This window comes from Culicoides brevitarsis, chromosome 2 (genome assembly GCF_036172545.1).
Source record: "Culicoides brevitarsis isolate CSIRO-B50_1 chromosome 2, AGI_CSIRO_Cbre_v1, whole genome shotgun sequence".
NCBI classification, from domain to species: domain Eukaryota; kingdom Metazoa; phylum Arthropoda; class Insecta; order Diptera; family Ceratopogonidae; genus Culicoides; species Culicoides brevitarsis.
The window spans coordinates 22,577,997-22,598,687 of record NC_087086.1 but is presented as its reverse complement, the minus strand read 5'-3'; the positions used below and the strand labels follow the sequence as shown (position 1 = coordinate 22,598,687).

General features: G+C 29.8%; 3 protein-coding genes across 7 annotated transcripts; 2 read left to right on the top strand and 1 right to left on the bottom strand.

Annotated features, from left to right (window-relative positions):
- Nucleotides 1–1,670: 1,670 nt before the first annotated feature.
- LOC134829770 (uncharacterized) lies at nt 1,671–10,095 on the top strand. Of its 4 annotated transcripts, none has more exons than XM_063843019.1 (7): nt 1,671–1,807; nt 6,255–6,476; nt 6,530–6,646; nt 6,788–6,826; nt 6,939–9,093; nt 9,153–9,467; nt 9,536–10,095. In XM_063843019.1, exons 2-7 carry the CDS (start codon nt 6,261–6,263, stop codon nt 9,928–9,930), a joined length of 3,237 nt encoding a protein of 1,078 aa, XP_063699089.1. In that variant the 5' UTR covers nt 1,671–1,807; nt 6,255–6,260; the 3' UTR covers nt 9,931–10,095. The 4 variants fall into 4 exon arrangements, with proteins under 4 accessions (XP_063699089.1, XP_063699087.1, XP_063699090.1 ...); XM_063843017.1 differs by lacking the exon at nt 1,671–1,807 and adding an exon at nt 3,787–3,979; XM_063843020.1 differs by lacking the exon at nt 1,671–1,807 and adding an exon at nt 6,108–6,188.
- A 3,218-nt stretch (nt 10,096–13,313) lies between these two features.
- LOC134830206 (pentatricopeptide repeat-containing protein 1, mitochondrial) lies at nt 13,314–15,306 on the bottom strand. Its single transcript, XM_063843611.1, has one exon. The coding sequence runs from the start codon at nt 15,263–15,265 to the stop codon at nt 13,394–13,396; it is 1,872 nt and encodes a 623-aa protein (XP_063699681.1). The 5' UTR covers nt 15,266–15,306; the 3' UTR covers nt 13,314–13,393.
- A 189-nt stretch (nt 15,307–15,495) lies between these two features.
- LOC134831095 (breast cancer anti-estrogen resistance protein 1) lies at nt 15,496–19,080 on the top strand. 2 transcript variants are annotated; one of them, XM_063844741.1, is made up of 4 exons: nt 15,496–15,683; nt 16,300–16,440; nt 16,514–16,693; nt 17,372–19,080. In XM_063844741.1, exons 1-4 carry the CDS (start codon nt 15,588–15,590, stop codon nt 19,001–19,003), a joined length of 2,049 nt encoding a protein of 682 aa, XP_063700811.1. In that variant the 5' UTR covers nt 15,496–15,587; the 3' UTR covers nt 19,004–19,080. The 2 variants fall into 2 exon arrangements, with proteins under 2 accessions (XP_063700811.1, XP_063700812.1); XM_063844742.1 differs by lacking the exon at nt 16,514–16,693.
- Nucleotides 19,081–20,691: the final 1,611 nt, after the last annotated feature.

The window sequence follows — 20,691 nt, the reverse complement described above, 5'->3', positions numbered from 1 at the left end:
TAACGACTAGGTACTTTCTCTATTTTTGTTATTTGTGTTTAAAAATTTTTATAGAAAAACTTTAAAAATGATTTAATAAAAAGGATAAGGGCATATTTTTCCGAAAAATAAGATTTAAGATATTACGCATTTAATGCAATGGCGGACTAACATATAGCTTATTTAGGCATTCTGTGGAATTTAGCATATTTGTAACAAAATACAATTTGTATTTATAAATTAATGTTTATGTGATTATTTTTTGAACATTTTAATTTATATTACAAATAAAGAATAAATTGATTTTCAATAGAATAAAACAAGCTTACTAAGGATTTACCATAAAAATCGATCGAACGAAACATTTTTTGAAGCTTGTCTGTGGTCATGGTAATTTTATACATAAAACTGTAAAAACGTCCGTGACTCTACGTTCTTTAGTTCACACACAAAACAGACTTAATATTTTATTTCATATTTTTAAGATTTAAAATAAACTGATTAACATTTGCATCTCGTAAAAATAAGTATTAATAAGTATCCATTAATATAATTGAACCAGATAAAAAAAACTAGATAATAAGTCAGATAAAAAAAACATCATCGAAAATAATGAAAAATACTTTTGCTTGACTACATTCGAAAATTCAATATTGGGTTCAACTTTGTTGGAGCACTTAACTTGCATTTTCATTTGTACGCGATGATGTACTATACATACATATCCTGCATGTATAAAAAGGGTTAATGACCTCACAGGTGTACATATATAAAGCATTATTACTATGCCGACAAAGTTACACACAAGTGCAGAAATTTAAAGGTATGCAAAGGAGGGCTCCCCCGCTTTTTCTCCCCAGTATTGTGCAACGCTTCTTTGCACGTTTCCGTGCACCAAAACCTTTGGTAGTGAAATCGAATTTGTAATTTCATACACATTTTGTACAAACACTAAAATAGGAATGTTTGCTGGAATATGCGGAGTCCTTGTATGCTATAAGTGTTTTTGTATAGACATAGTGGAGACAGTGTCAGGATGATGAGTTCAATGCACTTCATGTTTAGTTATAGCATGATGTTTTTGTCGTATTTTTTTCAAATACTGTGAATGGTAATGTTAATGTATACATACATATATGTAGTGAAATATTGAATTTTTCCAGGAAGTTGTGTTAATTTATTAATCCTTTACTAATCAAGGAATGCAAAAGTTCTCAAACGCAACTTAGCAAGCTAAAATTTGCTTACTTAGTATTTGTTTTAATATTTATTAGTTTTTGTAAGTCGTTGCGTATTTTTCATTCATCATTTCATGTTGATAATGCACCAACGATGTTGTTGAGACCATAAAAATATCATTATGTATGGATTGGCTCCTGTTTCGTATGATTGTCATATAAAACGTTCAGGACTACAAGTCTAGACCTACGCCAACAAAAACTTACTTGCGCACTGTGTGTATATCCTTCATATACACACTGAAAGTTTATTTTAAAATATTTCAAAAATATGCAAGAAGCAGTCAAATACAAGTTTTCGTAGCGACAAGTGCAGTTTTTTATATTGATACGAACGAAAGTGATTTTGATAAATTAATGATAAAGATACTTAATACTATTTCGTATTTTTGTAACATTTTTCAATAAAATAATCGTTAAGCTTAATGCAAACATACATTAGTTACAAATTCACACAAATTACCTAAAAACATCTGATGCTTCATTCAATATCATGATTTTTAATAGAAAATCAAACCAAACGTGCACATAATTAAAATAATTAACAACTGTCCTTAGATGGTTAATCTGAAAAGATTTGTTAAACGAAGGTAAATAACAACTGAAACTCATATATTACACTAATTTTTATAAAAACAAAATTTCTTTATGGTACACAAAGTCTTTATTTACAAAGACATGCGCTTTTTGCAACTAAGAGTCTGTGTCATCTCGTATTTCTACAATCTGTGTTTATGTTTTTTTTTATTCACCCTCAAATGCACTTTTATAATAAAGCATTGCTGTATTTTATACACATAATCGTGTAATAAATACATGCGATAATTATTGAAAATTATAGATGCATATGCGTGTTTTTGAATGAATTTAAAAAAAAGAAACATTATTTTTTATTATTTTTATTAAATAACATAAAAAATAAAATAAGTGATACTGTTGTAATCCAGCATATGTATTTGAGAGTGAAAATATAGAGTGAAGGCGTTGCTTTTCCTTTTTTTCTTATTTAAAACGGAAATAAATTTGAAACCTTTGGTTGGAAAGGAAACAAAAACATTCGTCACAACCATTTAAAACATGTATTGCAATGAAAAAAAAACCTTATACTTAAAAAAAAATAATACAAATTTTAAGCAAAGTAGTTTGATGGTATCAGTTGAAGAAAAAGTTAATATAAATAATAAAAAAAAACTAATCATTCGATCAATTAGCTATTTATGTTTGCACAATTGTTTTCTGTTATAAACATGAACACACATGAATTTAGCATGCAAACACAGATTATTATGTACATATATATGTATTTGTATACTTACATGCTTACAAATTAGAGACCTTGTACTTGACCTTCTAAAACTTAAATGTTTCTATTAAAAAATAAATCATATAAAATAAATAAAACCTGTTTTTCAAATAGCGGTAAAAACAAAAAAAAAGATCAACTACAAAAGAAAGGAAAATCAAAAATCGAGCAAAAATTATAATGGAATTATCTACCAAGCCAAAATTATATCTTTTGGGAGATATAATCAAATTCAAATCTTATTTTCGCTATTAACATTTAGTACGTCAAAATTAACGAGTTCGGGAACGTAGTCTTAGTTTCAAATATTTGAAGGCAAATACCTTTAATATAAATTATTAAACAAAATAATTAAAAAAATTTAATTTTTCGTCAAAATTACGTAAGAGGAATGAACACGTGACTTTCAAAACACCTGTTTTATTTTTCTTTGCTGTCATATTCACATTTTCTCGAGTAGATAACAATTTATTATTTAATAAAACCAATAGAACATATATCATTCGTACTCTAAAGTCTTGGTATCACTATTACGTATGTATTATGCAACTGTTTTTACTGTATGTATTTTATTTCATTTGACAATGAAAAATTGTGTTTGAGTAGCGCAAAAATTATCAATACACGTGATTCTAGAGTCACACATAAAATCCGTCGTTTGAATTACATTGCATTTAGTAAATGATATTTGCAAAGAACGTGTTGAATATAAATACAAACATTTTGAATATTATATAAAACAATAATACAAATTCAAGATATGAGTATCGTTAAGGGACGTTAGGCTTATCTTGACATGAAAAATTAAAAATATCAAAAATTTTGTTTTACAATTTTACAATTAGAATCAAAAAATGTATCATTCCAAATTGCTAATATTATATATTAATATTTATATATTACAATAATAATTATTTATTGTGATAATAATTACGCGAAGTATGCGCTATGTATGTTTAACGATCTTGCACTTGACTTACATGAATCAACGCTCTCTACAACGCTCGCAGATTCGTTGCACATTTCATTTATAAAAAATATATATTTAACGACACACTATAATACTCAGGTCGATTTCAATTTATATGTATATAAATTATATACACAATATTTTCATGCAAGCTCTCGAGCAAATATAGAAAAATATGATTGTGCGCCCAGTATGTTCTCATCAGTGTTCTAAGTGACAGTGTTCAAGACTTCAAATACAAAAAAAAAATTATATATATTCAAATAAAAGTAAAAATTCAAAACTAATATTGAACCGAAACAATGCTTAAATAATGTTAAGTTATTTTACAAAAATTCAGCTATTTTTGTGCCAAAATTTAAAACTATAGGGAAATAATCAAATAATGGATATAATATTTCAATTAAAAAATAAAATCTAAATCTTCCAAAAAAAGCAACAATTTCTCACATCAAATTAAGTGAGAGTGAAATCAAATCGAAAATAAAAGTAAGTTTTTGTGTTAATGTATGCAAGTAGAAACCTCTGTTTAAAATGATGTCCTTTTTCGTATATTTATTAGTACAATGTTTACCTGTACACATTTTTATAATACACACAAAAGTGAGATGATGTATTTCCTGACTAATGAGTGCGCAACAAATTAAAATTGCCCATTATCACATATTTTAACTATTAGTTAAACGGTTTAATAGTACTTAAAGTATGTACATATGTATATGTTGCAAAAAAATGAAATTTATCATAAATATTATTTAGTAGCTAAAATATAAAATGAATGCATTGAATGATGTCAACACATTAAAAACTGTGCATCGTCACAGAAATGCATAAATGACCTGCGCAATACATCTCACTCAATACATATATATATAGTTGTGCATTGTGTAGTTCAAAAATTTCAAGGTTGATTTCGTTAAAACGCATGCATAATACTAATATCCGCATACACGACAAATTTGTTTAAACAATTGTTCTTCACAGATTTGTTGTAAAGTTTGGAGATTTTTTTTGCAACAGCTTTTACATAGAAAATAGTTAAGAAACAGCTCTTTAAATTTTACTGAAACACCAAAATATTAGGTATAAAAATAAATAAAAAAAAAACATAATTAAGAAAAATAGTTTAAAATAATAAATAAAAATTAGTCAAACTATAATTAAAAACTTTTTTATGATTTGTGGTTGCTTCTGCAAAACTTTAACAATGAATTAACTTAAAAGTATGAAGAACGAAATTGAATTATACTGTATATTATGTTTTTACAGTATAATTGTTGCTTGCAAGTATAATCGATAATTCTTCTATGATAAAATTATGTAATTTGTAAGTCACATTGGTTTTGCACGACTTACATCCTACTAGGAGTAAATAATTCTTTTTAATAATTGATAAAGTGTAACAAAATCGGTCTTTTTTTGAAAATACATACATGACCTTGTACTATATCACAAAAAAAATCGATATTCAATGTCGATCTTGCCAAAATACATTTAAGAAAATGACGGAAAAACCTTGATAATGAAAAATAGATAATTTTCATATATCAGCCGGTAAATTGCTTCATATGATTATAATTAGCATGCAAAAAATCTTTTAAAAATAGAATAATGCGATGCGAATTAATGAGAAAATTTTCAACGTTATTAGGAGGATAAGGTTTTACTTGACCTAGTCTAGTATGGCTTGCACCGCGGTCTCCAAAGAGTCCTATTGTACTTCCTACTGTGAAATCGTAAGCTTTCTTAGTAAACGACCTTACGATCATCAGTCAGATACGCTAACCACTGTACTAATCCTGACGTTATTAGGAATGAAAAGGATACTTAAACATCTTCCGTGATTTTATTTTGGTTATAAAAATCAAACAAATATCATCATGTGAATAGTTGCATTCTAAAAGATTATTTTTGTGTTATTAAAATAGTTAGACGTCCGTGTTTTATTATTAGACACAACGACAAAGTCACACATTATAAAAACATGAAATATTTTGAAGTGTGGGCCAAAGTTTTATTTAAATGAATAGAACTTTTATTTAAAACTGCGGAAATGTAATCTTTAAACTTAACATAAAAAAATATTTATATTCAGTTCAATGTTAATATTAAGTTCAAATTGTAAATCTATTTTGAATCTATTTTTATTCCGTGCGTTCAAGCATATTTTTCCTTTCATGCCTGCTTTATATTTGCTGAGATTTCCAACAAATTATATGAAATAATAATACATATGTATTTTAATTTTAAGCTTCGAGAGATTATTAAATCATAAACATATTTATTAAACACATAATTTGTTGATCTTCATAAATATAAATATTTTGGTGACCTTCATAAATATTAACTTTTTTACTTGCCCAAATTATTTTAAAATTTGATTCTTTCCCCTTTTGCGAGATGCATGCGCTGAAATGCATCAACGCGCATCTTTTTATGGTGGTAATTGTATATACACCGTATACAGAAGTGGGTCAGTAGTAGTTGTAGAATGTGTATGTAGACTTTTCCTTATTGTCATGCTTACATTTTGCTATAATTGAATGTGTTGTATGAACAAAGATGCATTCGGGAATCGATTTTAGAATAATTTTTTTTTATATAAATAAACGGATAAACGATATGTTTTTTCAAGTTTTAAAAATATTCTGAAATCATAATAATTTTTCAATTTTACGTACTTATTCCCATTTTCAAAGTAAAATAATATAATTGAGCTCAAGCCGGTCGTTTTTAAAAAGAATTTTAATATATTTACTTGCAGATCAATATGCCACAACAACAGAATCTGTCAAGAAGTCCTACACCGGGACCACAATTAGAGTATGATATAACAAGGATGCGTGAAGAAGATTTTGAAAGACTAGCTGTATATATAGTTCCTGATGTACCGTGTGATCGTGGCATTATAGGACGTGCGGAAAAAACACTTCCAAGAAGTTTAACTCTCAAGCCATCCTTAGTATTATCAACACCGACTACACTGGTAAGATGAATTACAATTAGTCTAGTACTATCATAAACTATTTTTTGTGTTAGACGGAAGGTGTATGGAGTACTGGTGTTATACCAAAAGGCACACGATTTGGTCCGTTTGAAGGGATTCGAACTCCGAATAAACCAACAGAACAATCTCAATGGAGATATTTTTGGAGGGTATGTCTTTTTTATAGTGTTTAATTTTAGTGTTTTTCTCTACATAACCGTAAGCTGTAGCTAAAGTAAATTTTTTTTCTGTAAAAAAATCTATTTAGATGTACACTTTGTAAATAAAACCTTTATTTCCCTTACAAACAGGTGCAGGAGCTGAGGCACGTTTCTTTTGGCAACATTAAGGTACTATTCTATCTTTCTCTCTGTACCTTCGGGAATATTTTTCATGCTCTTCTTCTTTTATTTTATTTTTTTTTTTTCGAATCAAAACATCTTTTTACCTTTTTAATTATAGATATTCAAAGATACAGATTTCTATTATTTGGACGGTTCTAATACGTCTGAGGCCAACTGGATGCGTTATGTTGCTTCAGCGTATAGTTTTTCGGTCATGAATCTTGTTGCATGTCAACATCAAGAACATATTTATTTTTACACTATTCGAGATATTCTCCCAAATGAAGAATTGATGGTATGGTATTGTCGGGACTTTGCCAAACGTTTAGGATATGATATTGATCCCGAACGAGCAACATATTCAATTTGTAAGGAACAAGCACTTAAAAAGACTTATTCCACGATACCTGTTTTATCAAACCAATCCCAACCGGTAATTAGTTCTGCTGGTTTGTCTAGTGATGCCAAGTATATCATGGGACTAAATATTTCATCTGCAACTCGAGTACCTATATCAGTGGGTGCAACGAAAATGACAAACTCAGCCTCGCCACCACAAATAAATCACCACACTGCAGTTCATCATTTACATAATCAAGGGAGGCATTCGCATCACATGATGAGTTCTTTACATCATCAAAGTGTGTTAAATCTGCGTGAATCACGGATTTCTCAGAGCAATAAACAAAGCTCTTCAGTACAAATAATGGTGAAAAATGAGTCAGTAACTTCCATAGGTAATTTGACAGAAAATCGAGGTGGCATAAAGGAAAAAGACATTCTCTTGCCATTTTCGCACACTGAGCTTGTACCGAATGATGGCTCTGTTAGATCAGATGAGGGATATCAAAGTAATGAATATCACGATGATGGATTTACACCACCCGAAGATTCAAGTGACAGTGAAGAGAGTGAGAACAATTATGTGTTAGATTGTTCCAAGAAAGCAATTGAACCTAAAGAGACTGTAATTATACAACAAAAGAGTGATCTAAACGATGCAAGTAAGAATGAATATCGCAAAGTTAAAATGAAAATGCCCCTTAAGTATGAATTCAAGAATCGAAAACTTACATCTGAAGCATTGCAAAAAGATATAGACGACGGCGATAACATATTGACTACCAAAAATGAAAAAACTCAAGAAAATGTAGTAGATACTGTATCAACAAAACGTATCATCAAAGCAGCTACTAGCACCGTTTTAGTTTTAGATAGCGGTACTACACCGCAAGCAGTTGTTCCTTTAAGAAAAAAATATTATGAGGCTGAGACTGCATCGTCACCACCTTCATCACCACAGAATATTGCATCATGTGCAACATTTATAAGTTATACACCACCAAATTCTAGTATATTAGAAACAATATTAACATCGAATCGTATAGATACAGATTCGTTTAACAATGTGAGAAATTTTCAATCGAATGCTACACCACCACCGTCGTCTCCTACAGAAATGGCGTACTCATATAAGAAATCTCAACGATACGGAAATGTGTGCAGTCCCGACTCTAGTTCAAATTCTCAAGTGAATCTCAATGTGAATCCTAATCAGAATAACATTATTGCCGATAACGAAGTTTGTAGAGAACCTATCAGAATTACAACACAAGTAGTGTCTCCTCGATCCGTTACAGTTGAAACTACTGTACACTCTCTGGAGCACTCAAGTCAAGCAAGTTTCATTTATAACAATCCTCAAACATCTTATGAGCAACAACGAACATCACCTTCTGCATATCCATATTCAGTTTTATCTTCTCCATCTACTGTTAATCTTAACCCGCCTAATTCGGTTTTACCATCAAATTATTCACCACCTCTCAATAATGGACATTACGAACGATTATCGGCTCATACAATACACTCTTCTTCAGGAGGAATAATTAATCTACAAACTGGAAGCCAACTTTCACTGGCTCATCCTTTAATGCAACCTTTATCTCCTTTAACACATCTAACATCACCTAGTGGTCCAATGTCACCATGCAGTCTAAGTCCTGATGGATCAGGTGGTCGTCGCAGTGAAAGTCCATTAAGTCCAAACTCACAAGGTTCTCGTGGATACCGTAGTCTACCATATCCTTTGAAAAAACGTGATGGTAAAATGCATTATGAATGCAATGTTTGCTGTAAAACGTTCGGACAACTCTCCAACTTGAAGGTTCATTTGAGAACGCATTCTGGTGAGCGACCGTTCAAATGTAACGTTTGTACGAAATCATTTACTCAACTTGCCCACTTGCAAAAACATCATTTGGTTCATACAGGTATTAAAATCTAATTATGTCGTCAGCAAATATTTCTTACAAATATTTTTTATCCACAGGAGAAAAACCTCACCAATGTGATATATGTAAGAAACGATTTTCTTCAACATCAAATCTCAAAACGCACTTAAGACTCCATAGTGGGCAGAAACCATATGCTTGTGATTTGTGCCCACAAAAATTTACACAATTTGTGCATTTGAAGCTTCATAAAAGACTGCATACAAATGACAGACCGTATGTTTGTCAGGGTTGTGATAAAAAATATATAAGCGCTTCTGGTTTGCGCACTCATTGGAAAACCACAAGTTGTAAACCAAACAATATTGAGGAAGAATTAGCATTAGCCGCTGCTGCTACTTCAGAGTGTTTAAGTAAGTTAACTAGCGAGACGAATGTAGTTTATGGCGATCATGATTTTCTTATTTGTATATACTTGCAGGTCCTAACGATAAAGAGCATAAAGAACTCGTTGATCATCATCATGAATTTTATCATGAAATACATCAAGGACAACCTTCAGTTGCAACGGAACAATCAAACCCGCATTTAGGATTGAATTCCATTATGAATCTTGTACAACAAACTAATAACACCAACTCACATATAGGACATGTTATCGTACAATCATCCTCTACTTCCTCACAACAACAAAACTTTGACATAAATTCACAACAAAAATCAGTTCGAAAACAACAGTCTCTAATACTACAACCATCAACATCACAACACCATATACCTACAGAAACAGGAAACGAACAAAACTCTATAAATAACGGTCCTCAGCGACCTAGTGTGATTGAATCAAATCAACCTATGATAATAGAGTGCACGTAAAATAAAAGAAAACTCTATGATCTTAAAAGAGTGTAAAGAATTTTAATATTATTATATAATTTAATAATTTTAAGTAATATTTAAATCAAATCAGTTTCGTTTATAATGGAATTCAATTGACTGGATATTTAATAGTATTTTTTTTATTTAATAACACCATTTCATTTGCAGTATAATAGTGTAGTTGATACTCATTGTTAAAAAATAGTTTTAGTAGCAGTGTTTAATAAACTGTTCGCTCAATACTTTATTCATTCACCTTCCTTATTTATTATTTTTTATTATATTTACATTTTAAAAAATTTCTTTGTCCATAAGTTAAAATTTATGTTCTAATTAAATAGTGTTGTTAGTTTCATAAAATAAATTGAATAATAATTTGTAAAGTATGGTATATCATATATATTGGTTTCAATCCTCGCTTCCTTTTATGCTTTCTATTTCTTTCAAATTACCATTTTAAGTATTATTACAACTTAAAAAACAAAATTAGAAAATAACGGTAAAAAACAACTTTTAAAACTAATCGTTTACCATGCATTAAACTAAATAAAGTTTTTTTTTCAATGATAAGTAAAATACTTTTAGGTGACTATATTCAATCACTTGATTTTTGGTCGTACCAGGATTGTAATTGATAATTGTTTACATTTATTATAATACAACAGAATATTCACCTAAATTTTTAATTGTTTTAGTAAAGCAAATTCAGTTATTTTGTGTAAAATATTAATGTAAATTGGAATTTTTTATCATAAAAATATAAAAAAATCAATTCAAATAATTTAATGTAACAAATGTTTGTAACAAACACAATTATCATGTACATGGACGCAGACAAAATGTGTTTTACAATATAAGATCGTTCATACTTATATTTAGTTCTGCTTTGTTTGTTTTCAGTGAATTTTCAGTAAACTTTACCAGACTTACTGATTCAATCTAAGTAGTTAAACAAAATTGAATTTGAAATGAACTAAAAATTTAGAAGATGTGGTACAAAATCTTATATATTAAACTCATTTCTTTTTCAATAGAATATTTACTACTGAATTTGGTCAAAAATAGAAATCTTCAATGACCTTCTATCAATTTGCTAAAAATCAACTGGTTATTGGTTAACTACTTATTTTTAATTTGTTTTTAAAAAAATTTAATTTTTTTCTGCTTATACCTACTAGTACAGATTGTCAAAATTGTTATTGTTATATTTTCTTATTTATAAGCAATACTTGTGTAAGTATGTATGATATATGATAACTTGAAATATCTACATTTTTATAATATACTCAAATAAATAACTAATTTTCCAGTTGTTTAAATAATGTCATGTTTATAAATTGAATAAAATCGGTAAAATAATTGCATTAAGGATATGTATTATAATTGTCGAAAATGTTATCGATATCCTACTCCATTATTATTTTGGAAATTTCCAAGAGTATCTAAGAACCAACAAAATCTTTAAAAACAATTGTTTGTTTTTGAGCAATTTTGAACAAAAAAAAAGTATATACCTATATAATTAAATATCAAAACTTTTGTTGAAATAAGGTTCATAGTAAAAAATGCTTAAATTTGCAAACAAAAATAATAATTATGTAAAAAATCATGCAAACTCAAATCATCTCAAAATTGATGAGACAAATATGCAAAATTTTAGAAACTTTACTGAAAATAGTACTTTTTGTACTGACGATACTCGATATTTGCAATTACTACATTAACCGATATCGCCAAATAAAAAATTAAAATAAGATATTAAATAACTGTAGGAGAAAAAAGTACTGATACTATTAGAATTCATGTAAATACATTCCGACCTAATATTTATAGAATCTACAATTAATTTTGATTTGTATAAAATTTCATAATAAATATTTTAAATTAGGAATACTTGATCAAACTAGTGATAATTACTTTAAATCAATGCATAAATACATACATAAATATGTAATATCAAGTGGCTACAAAAATACTTCCCACAATATAGAAATTCTAATTAATCAAAATTTTGGACAAAAATAATAATGACATCTATTTACACAACTTATCTATTATGCTCATTGTAAATGTTGCAAAAGCACAAGTATAAAAATAAGTCGCTCAGGATACATTAAAATTGGAAGGAAAACCATAAATACAGTTTCTTCATTCAATAACTCATCCTTTTAACTTATAACTGATATCCAATATTATAAAAATAAATGGTTAAAAAATGATCATGTTAAATTTTTTTCTGCGTCTTTTATCTTAATTAACACCACTTCTTTTCTTCTCTAAGTTTCTCTAAAAATCTCTCATTAAATTATGTCGTTATTTATTGTGAAAAGAAATCCCAACAAGAGTTGAAGTAGTTAGTGAGCTAGAGCACTCACAAATTCATTCCATGTTGTAAACTTATTGTTCATGAATAAAGTTTATAATGTAATGTAACTCTACTTCTTTAGCTTTTTTCGATAGAGTATCCATATAATGCACGCATAAAGAATAAAGGGGTGTTTTTCGTGTTTTTAGTAATGTTTGATTAGTGAATTTGCTTATGACCATCATTAAGAAAGTTACGATTTATTAAAATAAGTTATGATTGTGCTCCATATGTATAGCAAATTCATAGTATTGTAAGTACTGACTTTTTCTTGATTTTTTTGTTTGTTGTACCTACACTTTGTTTTTTTTGTCCAGTCCCAAATAGAATTGTAAATTAAAAAAAAAAAAGTAAAAACTCGTAAAAGACGCTAAGTATATACTATGTGGCCAATGACATTGTTTTTACCGTAGATGTCTTTTTATGCTTCTATGATTTGAAATACAAATTAAAAACCAAATCATGGTTAGTGATGCCAAAGCTCGAGTTCGATTGATTGAAGCTCGAGCCTAAGAACAATAAGTATTTTTTATAAAAAAAAAATTCTAGATTTTTTTTTTTTGGTAAAATAACAATTTTTTGTTGACTATTTTTTTGATATTTGGCTCAAAATTTTTTTAATTCTTTAATCCATAAATGTACCTAAATAGGTTGTCAATTTTAATACTTTTGTTTCATATTTTTGCATGATTTCTTCAATTTGACCTAAACTGAAAATAAACGATTATTACGACGGCTCACGTACCGATTTTTGGTAGAGCTAGATCACCGTTCTAAAATTGTAGGTTTGAGGCTTAGAAACAACTTTTGTTCTGGAATTTTTCAAAATTTTGCGTTTTCGATGTACCTACAGGCGCCATTTACCACCATTGATCTAGCTCAATTTTCAATTCAATTTATTCTTTTAAGATCAAATTATCAGAATTTGGCGTCACTAATCATGATCTGTTTTTTTAATGCATCAGATCAAATCTAATCTTCATATTTTAGTAGTACATATATATTCTCAAACAGATTGATTTTTAAATATAAAGTTTTATTCATTTTTTTTTTGTGTTAATAGATAGACAAAAATATACTAAAAATTCAAAATTGTTAAGCGGATTTCTTTATTCTCCCTCGTGGTTTTTTCCAGTTTTTTCTATTCTTGTTCTTCTCTTCTTCGAATCCTTCTAGTTCAGTTGGGTCTTTAAATTGACTGTATGGATGAATACGATATTTTTTTATGGCCTCATCTAAACTTAATCCTTTGATATTCATTCGCTTCATGTAATTGTTAAGTACAGATGTAATTTTCATATGTTCCTTTATGACATTTTGTTGGGTTGAATAACCATCTTCTTTTTCTTTTATTATTTTTGAGCATACATGTTTTATTTTATATATGTTTTTGATTAATATTGGATTAGGTTTGAAGTTATTTTCATCAATGAGTCTCAAAATGTAAGATATATAACATAAATCTTTCGAAAAAATTGCTTTTTTCAACATGCCACCTAATATTTCAATATTTACGGGAATGCACTTGTACTCCATATCATTTATTAAAGTTTGTGCATCTTCTTTTGTCTTGCAAGCTAACGATAATACACCATATGTTACGATATCGGGTCTAAGGCCTGCCGTTTTAATCATATCCAATACAGGGTTAGCAGCTTCGAAATCATTTCTGAACGCTCTTTTTTTTATCAATACATTAAAAAAATCAATATCACAAGAAATATCTCGTTCTTTGATGATTTGTAAGAGTTTGTTTTCGGTTTCAGTTGTTGATGCAATGATATCCAAGAGTTGTGTAAACATCTTGATATCTGGATTCACATTTTGTTTATCCATTTCAGCGAGAAAACCAGTAACACCACCCAGAAGTAGCATCCGTTCTTCTGAATTAGTAACTTCTTTGATACTTATTAAGTTCCCTATTTGCGGAGATTTAGTTAACAAATTCGGAAAATCTACTTTGGCAATTGCTTTTGAGTTATTAGGCATTATTTTTTTTTCAGTTTCTACGGGACGTGTTTCAATTTTGAGAGATATCTTTGAAACAGCACTTAGCTCGGCTATCTCGCGAAGCAAATGTGCTGCTATCTTAACGTTACCTAATCCACAATCTCGAACACACCGGAGCATCAAATTGAAGGAAAAATAGTCAAATTTCATACGTCTTCTATGCATTTTGTGCCAAATGACCAAAGCATGTCTAAATCCCAACTCACGGTCACTGGCACAGGCTTGCAGGAGAAAGTTATATGTTTCTACACGGATTGCAAGTTTTTTTGTCTGCATCTCATCAACTAATCGGAAAGCTGTCTCTAAGTCACCACATCGTCCAAATGCTTTTATCATGGAATTGTAATTCGATTCATTCAATGCTATGCCTTTCAGTAACAATGTTTCTCGCAGATTGAGAGCCTTCTGCAATGCAGTTTTAGGAAATGGAGAGTTTGCACATGCATTGAACAAATTGGTGTACGTCGCTCCCGTGATTTTGAGTTGTCTTTGTTTCATGTTTGCAAACAATTGAAAAGCTTTTTTATCGTAACCTAAATGTGCACATCCACCAATTAAAATGTTGTAAATGTAGTTCGTTGGGGCAATACGATGCTCTTTTAACATTATTTGTTCAAGTACACTTAATGCCTCGTGTATCTTTTTTTGTTTTATATAATTTTTCATCATATCTGCATATGGAAGGATTCCGATTTTTTTCTCGCAAATAATAGAGTTTTGGTTAAGCCTTTCTTCAGTTTTGTCATCATCGTCTAACTCATTCGTTTGTACTTGAGGACCACCCAAATCACCAAACAAGTCAGAATCGCTACGCCGAAGAAGAAAAGATTCATCATCAACTGCTTTTTTTACTGTTCGAATTGGTGTAGTATGGAACTTTTCTTCATTGAGCTTCATTAATTTTACTGATTTTCTTAAAGTTGATATTTGTTGTGCACGATAAAACGAACGAAACATTTTTCTCTACACACGTTTGTTTATTTATTTATTTAATTTTCATTTCGATAAGTCGCCAGATGGCGCTACAAGCACGTTGTCAACATCCTGGTTGGAGCCGCCAAAGCGGATGTGCGGCAAAAATTGGAACTAATTTCGAGACGAATGAAATTGATAAGTCGCCAGATGGCGCTACAAGCACGTTGTCAACATCCTGATTGGAGCCGCCAAAGCGGATGTGCGGCAAAAATTGGAACAAATTTCGAGACTGTAGTTCTCTGTGTGTCAACGTAAATCGAATTTATTATTTTTATGTTAAAATGATACCGAAAATACACAAAACATGGAAAAGCAAGTGAATAGTAGCAGCAACATGGTTTTCCTAGATTATGATGAGCCAAAACCATCTAAAGAGGACAACAGTGAAATAAACAAAGAGGTGAATGAAATTATTAAAAGGTCAACCCTGGTAGAATTATCTCTGGAAATCTGGTGGGCAGAATCCAGTATCTTGCTAAAACTCAGCGTCCATTCAACATTTCGTCGTAACATTTTTTATAACAATAACGGTCTGGAAATTAAATCGTTGCCTCATTTATTTTTATTTTATTCATGCAGTACCAAGTTCAGACAGAAAAGTTATTTAAGAAAAATAATTTGGTTTAATTTAAAATTTATTTTATTTTACTGACGGCCACAATAAGAGTAAGTCGGCGGTGGTGCCCTGTCCTAATTTATTTGGTTTCCCTCTTGAAGAATGATCTACTGTTATCGTAATGCCCCCAAAATTCAGGTAAATGGCTCTGACATGTTAATTTTACTCAAAGAGGGATCATATCAAAATTATATAGTAACTCGTGTCGACTCTTTTACGTCAATACAGTAGTGAAATGAAATAATGTTCTCATTTCTTTTATTACTGAATGTTATTCTTTTGCACCAAGTAAATATTCAATCAAGGTCCCACTGCTACTTGATAAGCAAGATTCTGAATTCTGTCCACAATGGACTTATATGAAATATAAGTATGTAATAATATATCATTAATGATACAGAAAACATATGCAAAGGCAATTTATGATAACAAAGCCGACAATATAGATGAGCTTGCATTTTGTCGTGGAGATATATTGAAAGTATTGGAACAAAACACTGGATTGGAAGGATGGTGGTTTTGTGAGCTAAGAGGGAGACAGGTTTGTTTGTTTTTTTAGGTTTAAATCAAAAAACTTTTTATTAGTCTAGTTTTTTAACTGGAATATCTTGTAGGGAATTTGCCCTAGAAATAGACTAAGAATTCTAAATGATTTGCCACAGCATCAGTCGAATACAGACCCATTCAACCAATTTATATTTGGTACACTAAATTCCAAATTTCAAAATGAAGATACAAATTACACAGAACCACGTCTTACAAAGAAGCATAGTGAGATAGAGACACCCAATAAGGTGAGAGCAATTATTATTAATTCAAATACATCGTACAGACAACTAGGCGGAAAAAAAAGTTTAGTGAAATTTTAGAAAAAAAAAAAAATTTCACTTTTTACTAAATTTTATAATGTAAAAATTTTAAGTTTTAATATTTGAAAAATAACCTTTTTTTGTAGGCAAATTTCGTTTAACTTAAAAGTAACTTCACTGAAATAAATTCAATATAAAAATCATCAGTTTATGATCAAAAACGTAGAAAAATAAAATTAAAATAGTAAACTGCAAAAATTGAAATAATTCAAAAGATTCACCATAATAATTTTTTAACAGACATTCCTTCTTGTTTTTTTTTATTTTGCCCCTCTGTTTATCTTTTCAAAATGTTTTTGGAACATGAAAAAACAATTCGGTATTATAACAGTACTTACATATATGTACTTACTGAAAACTACATATTTGGTACTATTGCGCATGTGTGCGATAAGGTACCAGAACTTTTTAGACAATTATTTCAAACAGTATAGTGGCTGTATTTAATATAGGTGGTTATATAAATATTGATATCTTCCTAAATTTAATTTTAAATTTAAATATTGTGTTTCATTAAAATGTAAATAATACATAAGTTTTAGTAAATCTAGCATTTGTAATTTAATTGCATTTACATTTAATATAATTAATTAAATATTTTAGGTCATAACTCCCAACAAATTTGGTGATGTGAATTTGTATGAATTGCTGCCTAAACAAAGTGAAACATCATCATCTTTTTCATCAATAGTATTAACGTCACCTACTATGTCTTCAGATCAAGAAAATTACGACGTACCAAAGTCTGCTACTGCAGTTAACTATGATATGCCACGTTCTTTAAGTCGTTCAACATCAATTCGTGAAGTACCTTCTCGTGGAGAAGATTCATACGACATTCCACGTCCAATATCGAACCTACTGTTGCAACGTACCTTAACACCAAGTAGTTCAATTTCATCACTTCTTACTTCTGAGAGTTTTAGTTTATCTTCCTCAAATCGTAGCTCCATGGTGATTCCCGAGTATGATATTCCCAAAAAATATTCACAGGCATTTCTTCGACAAACTCCACCGCCTACACAATGTCAAAACACACCAATAAATACTTATGATATGCCTCATACACTTTTATCTGGTCAATGTCCAACAGCTAAAAATGTTGTATGCAGTGCAATAAAAGAGCTACCTCTTGAGCTATCATCTGCTTTGGATACATTAGATCGACTCCAAACTGAAGCTACGTCAACTGTAACACGTCTTCTTTCTTTTGTATCTCCTAACTGGAGAGCTCCTGAAAAACTTGATTCTATTTTAATGGATCTCAAACTTGCGGCAGTTCGCTTGCGTACAGTACTTCATGATCTTTCTCAATTTGGTGAGGGAGCCTTAGGAAATGCTGCAAAAGCTGACGACAAAGCTATAGCAACAAAATTACGTCCTATGGTGAAAGCGCTGAAAGATTCTGACAAACTGATTTATGATGCATCAAATGATTTAGATTCAATGGGATGGTCTTTAGAAGCCCTTCAAAGATCATCTGTATCAATCTCTACGAACCTAAGTCCGCCTGATAGCCTTGATCAATTAATTGCGTGTGCTCAAAATCTTACAGACGATGTACGACAAATGGCTTCGTTCATCCATGGGAACGCAACACTATTATTTATTAGACATGCTCCATCTGCAACAACTTCCACCAGTAACAGTACAAGCGAATGGCTTGATGACTATGACTATGTAAGTTTAGAAACTAAAGATGCGCTTGCAAAAAAAAATGCAGAAATAAGGGATGCATTGCCTCAAGATCTTCAAAAGGGTTTCGAAAATATTGTTAAGAGCGCTGAAAGTTTGTATAATGAAAACTCATCAACAAGACTCGATCAAAATGACAAAACACTTCTCTTATATTACACTGCACAAATAGTAACGCACATGGGTTTTATGACGGAAGCGATTGATGCATTTTTAGAAACCGTAGAGCGAAATCAACCACCAAAAATATTCCTGGCTTACGGTAAATTTGTTATTTTAAGTGCTCACAATTTAGTCAATATTGGAGACATTGTTCATCGAAATGTATCTCCCCTAAATATAAAGACTCAAGTATTATCATGTGCAGACGCTCTTTCTGAGGCATTAAAACAATGCGTTTTAAAGACAAAAAAGGCTGCCCAACACTTCCCGAGTGTTAATGCTGTACAAGAAATGGTAGATTCTGTCGTTGATATATCTCATTTAGCAAGAGACCTCAAATTTGCTATGCTACAAATTTTGTCTCCTGCTATAATCTAATTGATTACTTACTTATATAAATAAAAAAACTTACTGATAATTACTACAATAAAAATACAGATCATTTTTTGTGGTTGTTGAACTACATATTCTTTTCACAAGGTAACATAAGTTTTAGTTGTTTATGAACTGTTACAACTGTCGAAAATGTTTTGAATATCCTTGTTCATAGAGTATCTAAAAATTAAAAAAAATGCAAATTTTTGTATATTTTAGAATAATTTTGAACAAATTATTAGAAAAAGTACCTTGAATTAGCAAAGCAAATTCGAATTGTAGCCGAGTCGATGTTTAGTTCGCATTTTCTGGGCGAAAGTGGATTTTTTGTATTTTATTTAAATTAAAAAATTATATTTTGAACAATTTCTGTTAATAGTTGATGGGCTAATGTGATAAATCGCACATATGCACTTTTTGGACAAATTGAGTTAAAAATGAGAAAATGTGCAGAAAGACGAGTTCTTTCAGATACATTGAGAAAATTTCAAAAAATGTTCGAAAATGTCTGTTTTATCGCAATGTGCCAGATCGCACATATGCATAAAATTTAAAATAATGTGATAAATCGCACATATGCATGCATGAAATTGGGATATGCTTATATTTTACAGATTTAGGATGAAAAATGTATTTTAACAGTCAGCCAAAAGCTCAAAATGTACATTGGGGCGAAATTTCGAATGCTCACTGGGTCAGAAGTCTAAAATTTTTAAAAGGGCTGAAAACTTCAAAATGTGCACTGGGTCAATAATTTAAAATATTTGAAGTTATAAGCTAAATAACGAAATCTTTGTGAAAAATCACCATGCATATGTGTCATTTATCACATTATTCTGTTTTGACCAATGTGCTAAATCGCACAAATGCATTATTTTCCTTTGTATTGGCTATAAAGTTCACAAGAAGAAAAAAATAAAACACAGCAAAACTTAGTAGTCACAATGCTTAACAAATCATGGAAGAACGAAAACTCCCTACGATATTGGAATTCACTTTAATTTTTGGTTTAAACTTTAAATCGATTTTTCTCAGTTTGCGAAAAATGCATGTGTGCGATTTATCACTCACTCAATTTTAATTCATTTTTATGTTTTTTAATAGCCAAGTTGTTTTAATAGTAAATTTATTAATTTTGATAAAAAGACGCCTTTCAAACCACAGAAATTGGCATTATAATAATTGTAAATTTTATGAATCTTCTACGAAAAATTTTTTAGGGAGGGGGCCATTTGCCAAAAAGGCGCAAGATTTCAAGTCACCGCATCCAAATTTTAGAGTCGCTACGCTCCTGATTTTCAGAAAAAAGTTTTATTTGAAAAATTTTAATTTTTTTCAAAAATTTCTCGGCTATAAAAATAAGGATACTTTTTTACCAAAAAAAATGTCATTTTTTCGCCATTTTTCTTAACGATTTTTTTGTGAAATTTTACGCCGGGAAATTTTACGCCCGAATTCGAATTCTTTGGAATTTTTACTGTCGTTTAGCGAATTTTTCGACGTTTTCTCGATAGGGTATCACGAAATAGGCCTTTTTTGTGCACCAAAACAAAGTAGTATATGGAACATATACTACAAATATTAATATTTTTGTTGAAATTAGATTAAATATAATATATTTAGTATAGATTTTAATGTAAAATTTATTTCAAATTTTTAGTCAAAAAAGTTCAATTTTGTAAAAGAAATTA